Genomic DNA, 17133 nt, shown 5'->3' with positions numbered 1-17133 from the left:
TTTCAACAATAAGTTTTTATCTGCTTAAAAATGTCATGCGACAAAAGACACATTACAAAGCAATACTTCAATCTGCAAGTGTTGATCTTTTATTTACACTATAACTGTATACAGGTTTCTTTAGATGTGATATTAGCACTTCATGGTGTGTTTTTCTTGTATTATTATCAATACAGCTTCAAAATACAATATGCATAAAACAAGAAAAAACAACTAGATAGCACCTTTTCGTTAATATCGCAGGCCAAAGAGTTGTTTAAGGACCAAAAAACTATTTCAGACATGCACGTGTGTGTGTGTTTGTGTATTTGTGTGTGATTGTCACAGTACTACTCAGTCTGGTTCAAATCGAGGGCAAATCGCACAACTCCGCTGCTGCGTCGCTGTTCGGGTCTTTCCAGTAGTGGTCCTGATTCTCCTCCAGAAGCACCCTGGGAATGATGATGACCGGGTCGGACAAACTCGTCCTGAGCATCTCTAAGAAGCAGCAGCAGCATGTGGTTAAGGTGTCAAGAAAGGGGAAAGAAAACAAAAAGACGTTTAAATATTGCCTGAATATTTTTTTTTAAATCACATCTAAATGAGATTGAACCTACTGCCTATTTCCACACCTATTTTGTACTTACCGGCTAACACTCCACAAATATTCTCGATAACGTTTTCGATTGCAGGTCCGATAGAAAAACAGTGAAGGCATGCTTGGGAACATATTCCGACTCCGTGACAAGTGTAACTTAACAATCAACTACCGTATTTTCCGGACTATAAGGTGCACCTTCAATGAATGGCCCATTTTAAAACTTTGTCCTATATAAGGTGCACCGGACTATAAGGCACACCATTAATGCATCATGTCAGATTTTTAATCCAAATCAAATCATTCTCCATTTTATCTTTTTTATTTCAACTTCAGATGGAACAAATTACTTTATAATCACAAAATAATGATCCATAGTCTTTTTGATTCATGATTCATAGTCTTCAGTGGGCCACTTATGATTGATTTCATGACACAATGCTTCGGGCCAGTTTAAATTTAGGAATTTGGTCCATATTTAAGGCGAACCGGACTATAAGGCGCACTGTCGGCTTTGGAGAAAATTTTTGGTTTTTAGGTGCGCCTTATAGTCCGGACAATACGGTACTGTGCATATGTGGTATATACAGTGGATACAAAAAGTATCGTAAAGACGGCTATTAGCTTGATTATTCAATAAAACTATGGATTATAAATAGAAACACAGAACTTTAAATCTCGCTGCATCTTAACAGGGGTGTGTTCACTTTCCATATCCACTGTAGTGATGTCATTACATGAGTATGAGAAACTAGGTCAAAACTGACATTTATTTCACGACCAACTCCCCTTATTAAACAATTCGCATGCAATTATAGCAAACAACATAAAAAACATGGCTACAGTACATTCCATCCAGTTTCATGCAAGCTGAAGGGTTCCATGTAAGGAAGCTTACATGCAGGAGGTGACAACAGGCAACCCCCTGAATCCAACACCACTACTCCGGTGTCCATTCATGGAAGAGAAAGAGAGAACTAACTCGGATCTAAAGTTTTCAATAAAACTAATGTGGAATAATAATAAAAAAAAAAAAAAAATCACAAGTCCATGAATGAGAATGAGTGGCTGGCCGGCATCTTCTAAGTGATTCTTTTGTGGTTTACCTGGGATTGGGGAGCGCACAGCCCCACAGGTGTTGCTTTAGGGTCTGTACCCAGCCAATATCTCGGATTGGCTGGCAGAGTTGTACGTAGTGGTGTTGTTTTAGCACAACCCTTCGAATGAATAAAAACGTCACTCATTAGCAAAAGGAACATCAGCATCATCCAAATTTGACATCTCCCTCCCCATTACTCATGACAGCAGTGTGAGAAACAATATATAGATTTGTTTTGTACACACCGCAAATTCAATGATGTGTGTAAAATGTAAATAAAAGTATAAACACAATCATTTGAACAATTCTATTTTGTTTGTCAAGTAATATTCAAATTTCTTGTGATGGTCAATTTGTTTTTTAATTAATTATCAAAATTATAACATATAAAATCAAAAATGATTTCACTCTGCCTGTAGTGATATATCATGCCGAATTTCCAATTCAATAAATTAAGTTTTCCACAAATGTATTGAAATGCATCAGTATTAGCGATGCAAAAACAATATATTTTTCTCACAATTGCAACATGCATCAAGAAAGAATGCCAGAAGTCATGCCGGAATGTTGCGCAATCTTGAATAAGCATAGAAAGAAAGGAAAATTCTCTTCCATGTGGATTTTCCTATTTTCTTTGACAAAGACTGGAGAAATACAAACAGATACCTGCAACCGCTAATGCTTTACTATAAACAAAAACAAAGCCAGAGGACACCTTTTATTTCTTTCTTTTTTTGGGTGATTATTTATTTATAATGTTTCTTTATATATATGAGCAAGCAGAAACACAAATACGTCACAGTTTTTTTTTTCTTCAAGACATAACTTCCTTTACCATACTTTCTATCCTTATTTACGTAAAGAGCACAACGATAGCACCGGGTGTGTGACGTGCCAAGCACTGTTTAATGACGACGTGCCCCCTTTCCCCGTGTTATATGACCAAGTGACACCCCTAAACCAAAGGCTGCAAAATGCAAATGAGTCTGGTCTTCAGCTCCCGTGGGTCATGCGATCAGCTTTGACAAATGTTGGCGGTAATGATTGCACAGCGAATAAAGTGAAGGATATTAACTATGTGTGTGTGTCTAAAGGGGGCAACAAAAATAAAATCGACCCTTGGTGGTGCATTATAATCTCAAATGGTAAAGAATCAAATAGTCACATATACAGTATAAATGTGATACTATATATGGCTGTGTATACTGTGGAAGCGCTAAAGTTGAAAGCCAGGAAAGATAAATAGACTTCAGTAAAAATTGGAGATAGTCAAAATAATGTGATGACAACCATAAAACAGGTAACTAAACTAAAGCTGATGACTGCGCAGTACGTTGACAGTTAATAATATTAATAATAATATTACCGTATTTTCTGCACTATAAGGCGCACCTAAAAACCTCCAATTTTCTCAAAAGCCGCGCCTCATAATCAGGTGCGCCTTATATATGGACCAATATTGAGCCACTACAGCAGGCGTGTCCAAAGTCCGGCCCGCGGGCCAAATGTATATATCTTATATATGGACAAAGTTTTAAAATGGGCCATTCTTTGAAGGTGCGCCTTATAATCCGGTGCGCCTTATATATGGGCAAAGTTTTAAAATTGGCCATTCATTGAAGGTGCGCCTTATAATCCGGTGCACCTTATAGTGCGGAAAATACGGTAATATTAATAACAATATGCCTCCCATTTCCACACATGCATTTCCATCCCAACATTAAATGAAGTTAATGTATGAATGTTAATGTCATTTATTTTAATTCTTTGCTTTTGGAAATGATAAGTATAATGGCCTCCATTAGCGGTTCCACTGTATACGTAGCTGGATGTTTTAAAGCATGTGTATTGTGAAAGATGTCTCTACAATAGCTAACATAGGTTAAGTGCATACAATAGCGATTACAATTACATCATTACAAACCAGCTTACTTACAGTAGGTCGCCTTCTATATCCAACACATGACATGAAGAAAACTCTTTAAAACCACAAATTTAAAAAAAAAAGTCAAGTCTTTACATTTAGGAATTTGGTATGCTTCACTACATACCTCTTATTCACGTAATGTACTCAGTAACCACCATATTTAACTTCCCGAACAACAATAAATAAGCTTTAAAATCAACACACTTGCATACCCATCTAATTCTAACAAGACAGTGTGGAAGATGATAAATTGAAAATAACGCCAGAAATATTAGAAAAGCTAACCATACCAAATAAAATTAATAGAATTAATATTAATTTATAATCACATTGGTCAAGCTCATCATGGCCTGTGTGTATAATAATAATAATAATAATAATAATAATGTGACTCCCAGACACTCAACTCAGTATTTTCTAGCTGCACTAAACTGTGTAAACTATGAGGAGAATGCCATGGAGACCTTGAGACATAATATTAATGTGATATACATATGCATAATATTTGATGCATAATCATATAAGATGATCCAGATTGTCTTCTGGCAGCAAATTTGGTTTTGAATTTAATTGAACCAAGCTAAACTAAAATAGCCACGTGAGTATGAATGAGGTAATGCTCCAAGGGATACAAACAAGTGTAAATTTCTCATTCAAGAGAAATCGGTCACAAAGAATTACGATCATGCATAGTCAGACCGAAAGCATGAACACATAAACAGCAGCAAAGATGAAACCGAAACATGATGCGGATCAGAGATCATTACCAGGCATAACATTTATCAAAGATGCTCAGGTTTGGTCATGATTTATTTTCAGCGCTTCCAATCGTTGATAATCTTTGATAAACTCAGCAGAACGATCCGCTTAGTCAATCAAGCCAAACCAGCAGAAGCGCTTGCGGTCTGGCTCATGCAAGCGTTGGCAGCCCGTCGCCATGGTAACCCGGGAGACGGGGGCGAGCAAAGTGGGGGTGGCATTGAGTAGCAGCGGAAGGAAAAAAAAAAATACACTCATGCCCGCTTGCGTCGATCAAAATTAGACAATGGACTGATGACATCTTATTCTCATTGAATAGAAAGAAGTGAATGGGAGCAAAGCAGAAGCAAAAAAAAAAAAAAAAAAAAGAGGATGGCAACAAAAAAGAAAAACACTATTTTGCAGCCTCTGTCTTTACTTTCCCCCAAAAAAACAAAAGATGTGAAAGGTGCTAAATGGTTTTTACTCTTTCGCTTCAGCCAGTTTGTTGTTCATCTCTTTACTTTTCTCCTTGTCCCCCAACGCTGGCCGGCTCATGGGCTGGTTCTCCGAGGTCATCTTCCTGGAGCCCCTCAGTGCCGTGCTCTGCTTATCTTTGGCTTTCTTCACCGGATTGCCCTGGCCCGATGCTACGGCCCGGGGCTTTCTGGCTTTAGTGCGAGGGACAGTAGACCTGTCCACCTGAGAATGTTGGACAGCAGACATGAAGGAAAATTTTTAAAGACTGTGAAAAAGTAAGTTGACTTTTTTCTATTACATGCCCCCACCATTCTTCCGCCACGTGGACCACGCACCTTTACTGAAATCAAGTCATCGGTGTTCATTCCCACAACGGCGCAAACACCCCTTTTGCCCCTGCTCACCTGTTTAATGGGGTCAATGTATGGCTCGCTGTACAAACTGCGTATCCTCCTCCTCTCCTGGGCCTTATTGTCAGTAGGCTGAAGTGGAGCTTGTCCTTTGAATGTCGCACTATAGCTGGTTTCCAGCCGAGTCTTCTCGTCCGGAGGTAGGTACTGGGACTTGGCCCGGATCATCCGTGTAGGCTTCACATCTCTGTAAGCCTTAAATTCGGTTCTGCAGGAAGGGAAGGCAGAGCAAAATTACTAAATACATTTTGGGTCTCGTCATTGTTTATAAGAATCCGATTGCAAGTCTTGTCAGTCGCTTGCATGTCTTATTCAAATGAATCGAACAAAAGCTGCCCACGTAGCATAGCAACTAAAGCAGAACCAACATTTGAATGATTAAACTAAAATACAAGGTGATCACTTCATCTTCCAGTTGGTTGCTTTGCACACATTTACATTTCAATGAATCCCTTTTCACAAAATGTGTTCAAGGTTTTAACATTTATTAAACAAGCCAGAGGGCTAAAATGTCATTATGTAAAAAGTTAAATTCTTCCTAGCACAAAGGCTGAGACTTTGCCTTTTGAAAAGAGAACGACTACCAGTGCACTAGAGGGATGGAAATCACACACAGAGAGAGTGATTACATAATGGGACTTAGGCTCGCTTTCAGGGCCAGGATGGAGCAAGAGGCCATAGCGCAAAGACGGATTACACAATGACGTCCCAGGACAAGGGTAGAAAACACTTACATGACACCACAGAGTGTCGATTGTACAAGTGTAAAGAAGACGCCATTCATGGTCAGTGTAACAATAATTTATGTGTCCATGAAGTACTGCAGAAAAGGGAGGGAGGGGTGGAGCAGTGTATAGAATAAACATAAATGGTCTAATGGTTATTGGCAAGATGCACTAAAACAGAAAAAAATTCCTTCAATGGGTTTGCTGTATAAAATGATTTTCTCACTCAATATGGCATCAGTGGAACAGACTTTCCACCCACCGGAATCATAACACAAGATATTTTCCGTGAACCTGGAAGTAGGCTGCTAACTCACAAACGTAAGGATGGCTAAATGAAAATATTTATCAGCTCGGTTTAGAAGATATTTCTAATATTTTCACATAGTTGAAAGAGAAAATGACAGGTGGGGGTGCACACATTTATATCCATATAAAAATTATAAGATTGTTTGAAAGATGCGTGTTTTTTTTTTTATATGCATCACTGCGACACAAGCTATTCCTGTCAAAGTGATATTTTCTGCTTTTGAGACTAAAGCTGCTGACCGGGTTGACCCGCTGTGGTGCAGTTTATGTGCGGAGAAAGGCCTCTTCACTGCAACCAATCACTGGTGCTGACAGCAGTGGAAACACGCCAGGACGCTCAGCATGCAATTCTGCCCACAATATGGACTGCTATGCTTTCTAGTTATGTTATTGCTGAATAAACATTTTCACATGTACAAGCAAAATAATACTTCGTAGCATTCTTAGATTCAAATCATCCAATTAAAATCCCACCAAATTTATTTTAGCCTCATGTTAAATATTTTCTGATATTGCCGACGCTTCACGAGTGCCGAGCGAGTATTCGAGGGAATCAATGAACCCAGAGGGACGGCTGTGGCTTCTTTTTATTGTCAGATCAGCGGCCATAAAGACTGACTTGAAGTCAATAAGCTCTCAGATGGCCTGTCGGATAGCAGCCTCTTTTTTGCTAATATACGCTACGATGCAGGGGAGCATTTTTATTTATTTTCTTATTTATTATTATTATTTTAGTTATTATTTTTATTTATTATTATTATTTAATTTGGTATTATTTTTATTTTTTATTTTCATTTTTAGAAGAGACGGCACAAGCTATATATAATGCGAATTAACTGTAATCACACACACACTAATATGAGATTAAAAGTGTTACATAAAACAGCTTTAGTACGGTCCGACTAGGAACTGATGGAACAAATGAGTATCAGTGGAGATTTTCAGGATTACATTTGACAATATTATGTGAACTCAGATTAATGACAACAGTGCATGACAATCAAAGCAGTTTTATAGTTTTTCTAGCTAGCTGAAAAAGATGGTTTTGTTTTTTGGGGGACTTAGCTTGTCAGTAGAAATGCAGGCTCTCTAAGAGGATCATTTTCAAAATCCAACAATATTCTGTCACTTTGCTGCTGTGGGCTACATTTTGCTAACAAACAGCAGACAGAAAGATTTTAAGGAAAGAAAAGTCTCCTTTGAAAGGATTTGGTTCTAGAGAATAACCTGAACTCAATGAACCTGCAGCTTCTGCGTCATTGTCTCAGATAAAAAATCACTTTCCATAAGCAAATTTTCGTTCACTTTGTCCTCTTTTGGTCACAGCAGATCTTACAGTGACAATATAGGCTTTGTCTGTTTAAAAAAAAAGAAAAAAAAGAAAGAGAACATGAACAAAGGTTCAGGCAGCTGATATCTCTCACTCATGCCTTTTATCAAGCATAAAAAGGCATTTGAAAGTATTTTAAATACGACTTGACCAAAGCGGCAGAAAATAAGATTGGATTGATCAGTCTGTGACTCAGCATTGTTCAGCGTTCTTATCCTTAAGTGCCTTTTGTTTTGACTTTTACAAAGGTACTATTGCTTCCTGTCTCCGTTCCGTGCCTTGTCTCCCTAAATAAATTTAGCCTGTTTCATGAATTCCCCTCAGTCTGTTCTCTTAAATTTAATAAATAATAAATGAGTGAATATACAGATATATATATATATATATATACACACAAAGTGCAAACAATAGTCCAATAGGATGGATGGATGACAGTGTTCCAGTGATGAATGGGGCAGTGCTGTGCAAATTGTGTTTATTCTTATTTATATGTTCTCCCCCCCCCCCCCCCCCCCCCCCCTCTTCTTGAGACAGCTCATAAATATCGGCGTTCTGGGACTATATAGCACAGTGGAGAGTCGTCGTTAATGTTTCAAGGTGAAAGAATGCATGACTACAGAGTACAATTGCACTTCAAGCAAATCCTAAATTAGCACTAATGCTATTTCGGCACATGCTGGGTGATTTGTGCCCACCATCCGTAATATTAACCCACAGCTGACCCGCTTGGAGGCTTCACTGGCAGAGGGTTGGGTGGGCTTCTGTCGTGCCATGTGGGAGGGGGCGGATGATGCCCTTGGGCTGCACCCTGCTCCACAATACACGCACACACATGGTAGCGGGTCTTCAAGCAGCTTCATGACAAGTTACACTGATCTCACATGGCACATCATCAGCTGTGTTTCTTGCTAAGTAAGGCTACCAAGTTAAAACATGGAGTACTTATACAATAAACCAGAGGTATTGTTTTAATTTCACTGGTGACAATAATTTCTGCAGCTAACATGATGAATAATTTGGGGTGTAATACATTTAGCACAACGATTCATTCAAGTAGTGTAAGAACTGGATAATTCATGAAGTACCGGGAGATCTACTACAAAAACTGCATTAAGTTCCTACCATGTTTTGGCAATCATACTTACCGTAATTTCCGGACTATAAGTCGCGGGTTTTTTTCATAGTTTGGGTGGGGGGGCGACTTATACTCAGGAGCGACTTATATACATATGTATGGTTTTTTTTCACTTTTTTGGGCATTTTATGGCTGGTGCGACTTATACTCCGGTGCGACTTATAGTCCGAAAATTACGGTAGTTACGGACTCTGTGACCCTTGACTTAAATCAGATACGTCCCGGAAAAGGGGTACTACTCACTTGTAAGAACTGCCGGCTGCAATCTCCTGTTTAATTTGCCTGTTGACGGCATCCACAGCAGCCCGTCCTTCTCCTTCCACCTTGAGGACTACTTTCTTCTCACCTTCTGCCTTTTTGCTCGGTCTCTTTTTCCTCTCGTGGCCTTGGATGAGGTCTTTCTCTTGCATTCTGTCAGCGATGGTGCTTTTCTCCACGCCGTTTTCACCATCCGCCAGGTGATGTTTTCCGTGTCTGGACCTGTGCAATGGTCGGTCGTCACCGGCGGAGATAGCGGCGGGTGGTTTAGGTATCCACGGGTGGTCGTACCTTTTCGGAATGGGCCAAGCCTTGTAGTCTTTCTGGTACTGAGTCTCGCTGTTGAAGGGTATTTCTGGACCGTGGTACTCGTTCTTGGGTTTACAGCTGGGTTCGGGTCGCACTCTCCAGTGTTTAAAGTCCTCCCTCATGACAGAGCTGCACACTCGCTCCTCAGAGACGCACCTCCTTGGCGCGCGTGGACCCGGAGCGGCGGTGCGGCGCTGGGTGCGAGGCGGCTGCGTTTCTATGGCGACCCCGGCCCGTAATGGAGGCTGCAGCTGGACGTGCTGCATCTCCGAGGCGTCCGTATACTTGGTGAATACCAAAGGCACCGCAATGTCAGCCTTGTCCATCTGGTTCCAGAAGCGGGCCATGCAGCACGCCCTGCTGATGCAGGGCCACGCCATGCTGAGGTTCCTTGAGAAAACAGTGGATTCGAGATGGAATCAAAACGGAACGAATATTTTCCACTATGCTGTTTACGAGGGAGGCGAGTCCGTGTTTGCAGATTGCACGGCTGAGTCCAATGTTTTTTTGTTTTGTTTTTAGGTTAGATTAAAATGAACGCAAATCCATTGCACTTCCGAAGTGTATTGCCAAGCATTGCTGATCATTTCATCTTCAAAATCCAACCGTAATAAGAGTTTTCGTCTCAGATGTCGTCTGCGTCCGTATGCGTATCCTCTGTGCTACATCACGCAGGGGAAAACGGCCCCGCCCTCACCCTCGCAGCATCCGGACACCTAAAGCAGGCTAAAAACATCAAGTTATACATTTTAAGGTAACGTCTGGGTTCGCCACCTGAAAATGTTAATACTTGAAAACGCTGGTGGGAGGGAAACAGCAAGCTTACGACATTCCAGCCTATTATTATCCGACATTAAGCCTATTACGTATTAGAATTCAACCGAGTATAAAACAGCGCTTCCGATTTGAAGAGGAAAAACATACTTTTAGTTTGAATCAAACAACTGTTTCCGGTTTGTCATGGATGAATCTGGAAACTTGATTAACGCAAGACGTCGTTACAAGGTACCCTTCAAACTGATGAGCAATGGGTTATCAATGTTTGTGAAGTGCGTAATGTAGAAATAATATTCTTATTTAATATATAGACAGTAATTTTGAATGTTTAAATTTCAAATCTTTAGACCAGAAGTTAGAAAAACAGGTTGGCGATAATACTTGTAAGTTGTCTTGTGTCCATATTTACATATTACAGAAAACAATATGAACACATTTCTCTCCATTCCCAGATTAATTATGATTCTGAAACCCGTGCAATGTATAACCGCTTTGATATTTACTCTAAATAATGTATCTTCATTTATATACTTAGCCCACAAGAATGGCAAAGAGCAAAATAAAAAGCACCTACCTTCATTTGGATCTGAACCTGAATAGTGGTGATCAGAGACAGGTGTTGCAGCTCAGTGACACCGCCCACCTTTGACCTCACCTTAGATGGACTGTGGGTGGAGAGAACACACCTTGCAAACTAGCCGAAACACAAGAAACATACTTTTTATTTGATGTTCATCAGATTTTTCTAATGAAAAAGATGTAACTTGGATTATATGCATGGCAAACTGTTAGCAAATACAGAATCACAATAATGTTTTGAATATTCCTCCAGTTTTTCCACATTATTTTTGCTGTCTGAAAATATTCTAAAGCTTTTACACAGCACATATTGTCATAATCTCTGCTATATTTGTGATGCACTTTTCTCTTCTCTCAGGCAGGTGGGGCTGATTTTACATTTTTCCAAAGCCTGCCCTTTGCCACGGACAAAATGGTTTGCAGGGTCAAAGTTTAGATGTGGTAAGATATGGTAAGGCTGATTTCTCAAATCCTAGTTTGAGTGTGTGAGATAAGATCAGGAGATGATGAAAGCAAGTACAGACTTTGGACTTCATTGGCTCTTTTTCCTTCCCACCAGTTGTGATTCTGCAAGTCGCCTGTCTTTTCTCCGAGCAATATGAAGATTGATTTTGCCCCCGTCGCCGTGCCCGTCCGCAGGAGACTGCAGACTGCCGCCGTGTTGCAATGGGTCTTCTCCTTCCTTGCCTTAGGTAAGTGGGTTGAATCAAATGTGAAGCTCTGTGCATGAAAGACACCAGGGATTGATCATTTAGACGCTTTGAATGTCTTCTACTGTTCATTTTTGTTGTCAACACTGTTTCAGTTGGAAATTTTCATCAAATGTGTTGTGCAACTGTGGTTGTATGAGTGCCAGTTGCTTCCACTTGAAACTCTTTTCCATCAAAGTCAGTCAACTTTGTGTCCAGGAGAGGGAGCCAAACAGAAATGGAGTAAAGCAACCATCAGTTACAAGCATATACCTGGCTCAGCAATCCTGAATTCATTTTTTTTTTTTTTGGGAAGGAGGATAACTAACACAATTAAATGCAATTGTAGACATTTGTATGAAATTCTCAGACTTTCCATCTCTTTGGTCCCATACGACCCCTGCAAAACTTGGTTTAACTGACTAAAAGCAGAATCTAAATAAATATATATAAAAATCTAAAAGCATGATGTAAATCCGCCGGCTGCATACAGTAATGTATAATAATTTCTCCTCAGCTCCCACGTGCATCTTCCTGTTCTTCTACCTGCTGTTCACCCGTTTCTGGTTGATCAGCGTGCTCTATTCTGTGTGGTGGTTCTTTGACTTTGACACTCCTGCACGCGGAGGTCGGAGGGTGCCTTACTTGTGTGAAATGAAAGTGTGGGACTACATGCGGGATTACTTCCCCGTCAAGGTGAGACTTCCAAGAAAATATGCACAGCAAGCATGTTATCCATTTCACTTTGTAAATCAGCTAGTGGGTCTATTTTTTTCTTATGCATGAAAAGGTTTAGAAATTATCAAAGGTCCAGATAGTCCCAAGGCAAATAATTATGCATGTGCTTGGCAACAGGCACAATTGAAAGGTTTTAGGGAGGAGTGTGTTCATTTCAAATGCCAAATAAAGCCAACAAATTACCATTAATGATCAGTTAGACCGTTATGCATGACTGGTCTCGCTCCAAGGCCCGGATAAAAAAAACAAAAAACAATGATAACATTTTGCATTAATATGTCAGACTAGTTTTGATTATATTAACCCAACCAACAAACCAACTAAGAAATTAACTTGTATCATGTCAGATGGCACAAAGTCCAGATTTTAGTAGTTTAAAGTGAAGATATGTGCAATTACACCATTGTCAATCTTGCATAATGTTATCCTTGCTCTTTTCCTCCCTGCCAACTGTCGCCAAGCTCCAATTTCGCTATCAAGCGGAAGTCTGCTATCGATCTGTCTCTCACTCCTCACCTAAGCCTCTGCATGAAGTGCAGATTTCAATTAGTGTATTTAAATGTCCCATCATCTTTTTTAACATTTATTTTTAGTGCAGAAGCATATTGTCAAACACCTTCACCTTTTTGCACCAGTCAATTGGGTCATATGGAATATTATAGGTTATCAGTTATTGTTTTATTTGCCTTTATTAGTCATGAAAATATTGCCTGACAAGATATGACATTCGTAATGCTAACCTGGTCTTGACCCAAAACAAGCAGGGGACGCGTGTATGTGTGTATGTGTGTAGGTGTGTAGGTGTGTATAGGTGTGTATAGGTGTGTGTAGGTGTGTGTAGGTGTCCACTCTTGCGTCCTCCTTTAACCTGATGTGTCCCTCTTGTGGCCAAACACTAATAGTGCATATACTATATTTCTTGTAGTTGACACTTTGGGAAAAAATACTTGATGCTGCACCAATGTTTTGGTTTAAATTGGGCTCTCGGAAGTACAGTTGATGGAGAGTTTGAGGACACGTTTTGTAAATGATCTCCAATTTTTCCGGCCTTTAAACCGCCCACCCTCCCTCCCACGTTCAACTATCCTTGTTATTTCCAGTGTCATCTGACTCTAGAAAAGAGAAGGATTCAATTCATTTCACTGGTATGGTTTAACCACTGTTTCTAATGAAACAGTGATCAGGTGTGACTCAAACTGCTGATGTGTGATCACTAAAGACTTCTTTTGAGATTAAAAAGGAGATATTGTTTTGAGAGCTTTTTTTTCTGTGGGCAATGAAGAAAATGTCTTCTTAACTGCACTTTCATTTCCTCCAATAAGTAAGGAGAAAGTTCCGCTTAGTGGGACATATGTAAATCTGGCTTAGAATCTGGATAGAAGTGAAATAAAATACCCAGCACAAGTTCCTTCAAAGATTTTATGGGGTCGACAAGTTTGAAAAGTCTAAATGACTTTTTTTGTTTTGTTTACAAACAACACCAGGATCTGTAAGTGGAGCTCAAACCAATGATTAACCAAGCTTGGGGCCATCTGCTCATGTCATGTAACGCAAACAATGTGGACCTAAACCAACACATCAACTCTGAAATCTCTCTCAAAAAAAATAAAAATAAATAATAATTGCGGCACCATCATAGAAATTTGAATTGGATGGGGATTATAGAAAGTAACAGGAAATAAATAAATAAATAAAGATTTGAGATTTTATCTTGGCTCTCAATCATATGTGACCCTAACCTTGAATTATTGTACTTAGTGAGTAGACCTGATTGTTTTTGCACAAAGGTACTTCAAAACAAACTACACAAGAGGGCAGATGTTCAGTGCTGATAGTGACCTTCAGTGCCATCTCTATCTCCTGCGCTGTTTTGTTTTTTTTGAAACATGTAAACACTCCTCACATTAGATATCTTATCTCCGGTCTTTGTTGATCATTAGAGAAAATACTGTTTTGATGGAAATAATATAGCAAAGCTCAACTCCGCCTGGTGACCACTGCATAAGCTCCATTGTATAAATTTCCACAAAACTAACATGAATTTTTATCCCCCTCCCCCAGTTGGTGAAGACAGCTGACCTGGACCCTCGACACAACTACATCCTGGGCTTCCACCCTCACGGCGTCCTGGTGGCAGGAGCCTTTACCAATTTCTGCACCTATGCCACAGGCTTCAAACAAGCATTTCCAGGCCTTACCACCTACCTGCTCATGCTGCCCCTTTGGTTCCGAGCCCCGTTCTTCAGAGACTACGCCATGTGTGCAGGTCAATCGAGTATATATTCCGTTAATGCTGGCTTGTACAACCTTTGGGCCATGAGACGTTCTGCTACATTCAATTAATATCATGCATTTATCTGTGACGCAATGCTGCAGGTCTGATTCCATCTGATAAAGAAAGCGCCATCTATCCGCTACGACAGAGGGGCGGTGGAAACGCTGTTGTCATCGCTGTCGGCGGAGCCCCGGAGGCCCTCGATGCCCACCCGGGGACGTACAACGTACTCTTGGCCAAGAAGAAAGGTTTCATTAAAATTGCAATGGAACACGGGTAAGAGCAGAGTTCCTGATTTTCCAAGCTTCTGCGGCTTACTGACAAGATTGCGTCAGTCTATTCATTCCACGTCTTTTGCGGCGAGAGTGTAAACTTATTAAACAGAGGCTTATTCAAGTCATGGAATTTCCTCGGAAAGCTTTTCGTGTGATTTAACATTGATGAAGAATATCAGCCTCTTGTGAACCCGTCTTGGTTTTTCAGAGCTCACCTGGTTCCAGTCTTCTCTTTTGGTGAGAATGAGGTGTTTGATCAAGTGGGGAACTCGAGAGGAACCTGGCTTCGAAGTATACAGGAACAGCTGCAAAGCATCATGGGTATCTCCTTGCCGCTCTTCCACGCCCGTGGGATTTTCCAATACTCCTTTGGTCTCATGCCATATCGGAAACCCATCCATACCATCGGTGAGTGGACAAAAGCTCGACTTTGACCGCTTTGACCTATTTACTGTGGGCATGAATGCCAACTGCACCAACAGTATATGACGCAAGGTTCACTGGATGTTGGCCCAGCTAACTTGGCTGGCAGTATCCTGAACTGCAATATCATGTATTTCCTAACCTGATGTTGGCTTCCAGGCGAGGTGATGAGGATGAACAGTAGAAGCTCAAAAAATGGACTGGTGACTTCTTAGGTCAAAAAAAAAAAAAAGAGCTAAATCTTTTGGAGGTGCAGGTTCAAAGTACATCTTCTAACTTGGCAACTTGTCACATGTGTGCAGTCGGACGGCCCATCAGGGTGGAATGGAACGAGAAACCGACAATCGAGGAGATCGATGCCCTTCATCAGTTGTACATGGACGAGCTCAGCCAGCTTTTTGAGCAGCACAAAACCAACTATGGCGTGGACAAAGACACACACCTGAATTTTGTCTGAACGGGATGAAAGATGCGTTGATATTTATTTCTCAAGGTTGAGAAGGTTTTTTCGGATCGGCTATTGGCTATCGTGTTAATAATTTTACAAACTTTTTTTTTAAATTGTTCAAAATTGATTAACATCTCCAAATATAAAAATTCAAAACTGCACGATCAATAATTTTCAACTGTGCAATCTTATCAAAAGCCACCAATGACTAGACTAGTTAGGCAACATTCAACAAAGTAAATGTGTCCTAGTTATTATTTAATAAACCAGCAAGTCTGATGTTGGACGGACGATAAGACTGTCTGTGAACTTTGGCAAATGCTCTTTTATGAGATGTTGGCTTGAGCTGGATATTTCCAAATTAAATGGACGATGGCCTGATTCTTTCGACACAGTCTGGCCGACGTGTGATTGACTAAGAAAAGTGTTGCTGAAACTTTGCAGGACAATAAAAAATGAGCAGAGAAATGACTTTAATTTATTGTAAATCTTTTTTTACACTCCTTACCACAAATGAACATGTGCTGACACTGTTGACTATGACACTGTACAAAACTGATAAGTGTTTGCTGTTGAGTGAGTCGCTTGTGAGGTCAGAGTGACAAGACTATAGACTTATTTTTGAAGAAAGAGATCAAAGTGCAAAACAGCACTTATCTTTGATTTTCATGGAATGAAAGAAAAACACATGGGGCAGAACTCCATGTATAAATACAAGCACAAGGTAAGACAGTAGAAAAATTGTTATGGTTGAAGTGCTTTTGAGCATTTACAATTTTCTCAAAGATGATATTTTCTGTACTTTCGGACTGGGAATGTGTTCAGAAAAATAATCAAAGAATGTCATAAACAACAAATTGTAAAATTGGGTATTTCAAAAGTACTCCGCGGCTAAAATTAAAAGGGTCAGGGTGTAAATGATTTTTTCATTTTAAAAACCCAATCTCAATTTCAGTAATATGTAAAAAATATGTTCTATCACATCAATCTACTTCTTCTTTTTTTTTTTTTTTTTTTAGATAAACATAGTTGTCATGTCTAGGCGCCATCTTTCCACTACGGATCCCCAAAGCGGACAAACATAGAGAATCGCAAATGATTAAAATCAACAACTACAGCATGTCTAACAAGTACAATGCACTTACTTTGTCATTTACTGGAATATTAGATTTAGTTTGTGATGACATTATGCTTACACCTCTCCTAAAAACATTACAGTAGACTTGCGACATATGTTCTTTCTGTGGCTCCGTAGTCAGCCTGCTTCAAAATGCATGTGCTTTGAATTTAATTCATTCTATTAGTCATCACTAGATGCCACATAATGTACACTGTCCATTTTGTTGAAATGAAATTACCAATACTATGACTAATAATAATAATAAGAATAATGCCTTGGATTTACATCACACATTTCTACAGTATACTCAAGCGCTCATGATTGCAAGAACACATTGTTGAATCCAAGGGAGGCATTGCCTAACTGCCATCTCATGCCAAGGACTGATGATTTGTAAGAGCTGTTTCAATTCTTTGGTGCGCTCCCAACAGATATGCACCATCAGGTCTAAATTTCAGGATGAACTGCATGTGCATGAGATACAAAGGGCAAAAGATTTTATTCAGCCAATG

At 39.9% G+C, this 17133-nt stretch overlaps 2 protein-coding genes across 9 annotated transcripts; one reads left to right on the top strand and one right to left on the bottom strand.

Moving 5' to 3' along the window:
• Window positions 1-63: 63 nt before the first annotated feature.
• On the bottom strand, window positions 64-10028 carry map6a (microtubule-associated protein 6a). Of its 7 annotated transcripts, none has more exons than XM_037270566.1 (7): window positions 9890-10028; window positions 8974-9687; window positions 5226-5439; window positions 4829-5043; window positions 1684-1794; window positions 1476-1517; window positions 64-477 (listed from the first exon to the last, which is right to left on the bottom strand). In XM_037270566.1, exons 2-7 carry the CDS (start codon window positions 9675-9677, stop codon window positions 330-332), a joined length of 1434 nt encoding a protein of 477 aa, XP_037126461.1. In that variant the 5' UTR covers window positions 9678-9687; window positions 9890-10028; the 3' UTR covers window positions 64-329. The 7 variants fall into 7 exon arrangements, 6 of the variants coding, with proteins under 6 accessions (XP_037126461.1, XP_037126463.1, XP_037126462.1 ...); XM_037270568.1 differs by having other exon boundaries at window positions 8974-9210; window positions 9280-10027; XR_005100259.1 differs by lacking the exon at window positions 64-477 and adding an exon at window positions 493-775 and having other exon boundaries at window positions 1067-1517; window positions 8974-10026.
• Window positions 10029-11023: 995 nt separating this feature from the next.
• mogat2 (monoacylglycerol O-acyltransferase 2) lies at window positions 11024-15972 on the top strand. Of its 2 annotated transcripts, XM_037270601.1 has the most exons (7): window positions 11024-11104; window positions 11213-11345; window positions 11860-12038; window positions 14142-14346; window positions 14457-14631; window positions 14839-15038; window positions 15356-15510. In XM_037270601.1, the coding sequence occupies exons 2-7, from the start codon at window positions 11252-11254 to the stop codon at window positions 15508-15510; spliced, it is 1008 nt and encodes a 335-aa protein (XP_037126496.1). In that variant the 5' UTR covers window positions 11024-11104; window positions 11213-11251. The 2 variants fall into 2 exon arrangements, with proteins under 2 accessions (XP_037126496.1, XP_037126497.1); XM_037270602.1 differs by lacking the exon at window positions 11024-11104 and having other exon boundaries at window positions 11111-11345; window positions 15356-15972.
• The last annotated feature ends 1161 nt before the right edge of the window (window positions 15973-17133 follow it).

This window comes from Syngnathus acus, chromosome 14 (genome assembly GCF_901709675.1).
Source record: "Syngnathus acus chromosome 14, fSynAcu1.2, whole genome shotgun sequence".
NCBI classification, from domain to species: domain Eukaryota; kingdom Metazoa; phylum Chordata; class Actinopteri; order Syngnathiformes; family Syngnathidae; genus Syngnathus; species Syngnathus acus.
The sequence above is the reverse complement of the archived record's forward strand: the minus strand, read 5'-3'. Positions and strand labels throughout refer to the sequence as shown.

Excerpts from the sequence above, each read along its gene's own strand:
- mogat2 (XM_037270602.1), top strand. The coding sequence starts at position 11,252 with ATGAAGATTGATTTTGCCCCCGTCGCCGTGCCCGTCCGCAGGAGACTG. Across the intron at positions 11,346-11,859 it reads CTTCTCCTTCCTTGCCTTAG|CTCCCACGTGCATCTTCCTG; the intron begins GTAAGTGGGTTG and ends ATTTCTCCTCAG. Across the intron at positions 14,347-14,456 it reads AGACTACGCCATGTGTGCAG|GTCTGATTCCATCTGATAAA; the intron begins GTCAATCGAGTA and ends GCAATGCTGCAG.
- map6a (XM_037270566.1), bottom strand. The coding sequence starts at position 9,677 with ATGGCGTGGCCCTGCATCAGCAGGGCGTGCTGCATGGCCCGCTTCTGG. Across the intron at positions 5,440-8,973 it reads GCAGCCGGCAGTTCTTACAA|AACCGAATTTAAGGCTTACA; the intron begins GTGAGTAGTACC and ends CCCTTCCTGCAG. Across the intron at positions 1,518-1,683 it reads TGTGCGCTCCCCAATCCCAG|TGGTGTTGGATTCAGGGGGT; the intron begins GTAAACCACAAA and ends ACACCGGAGTAG.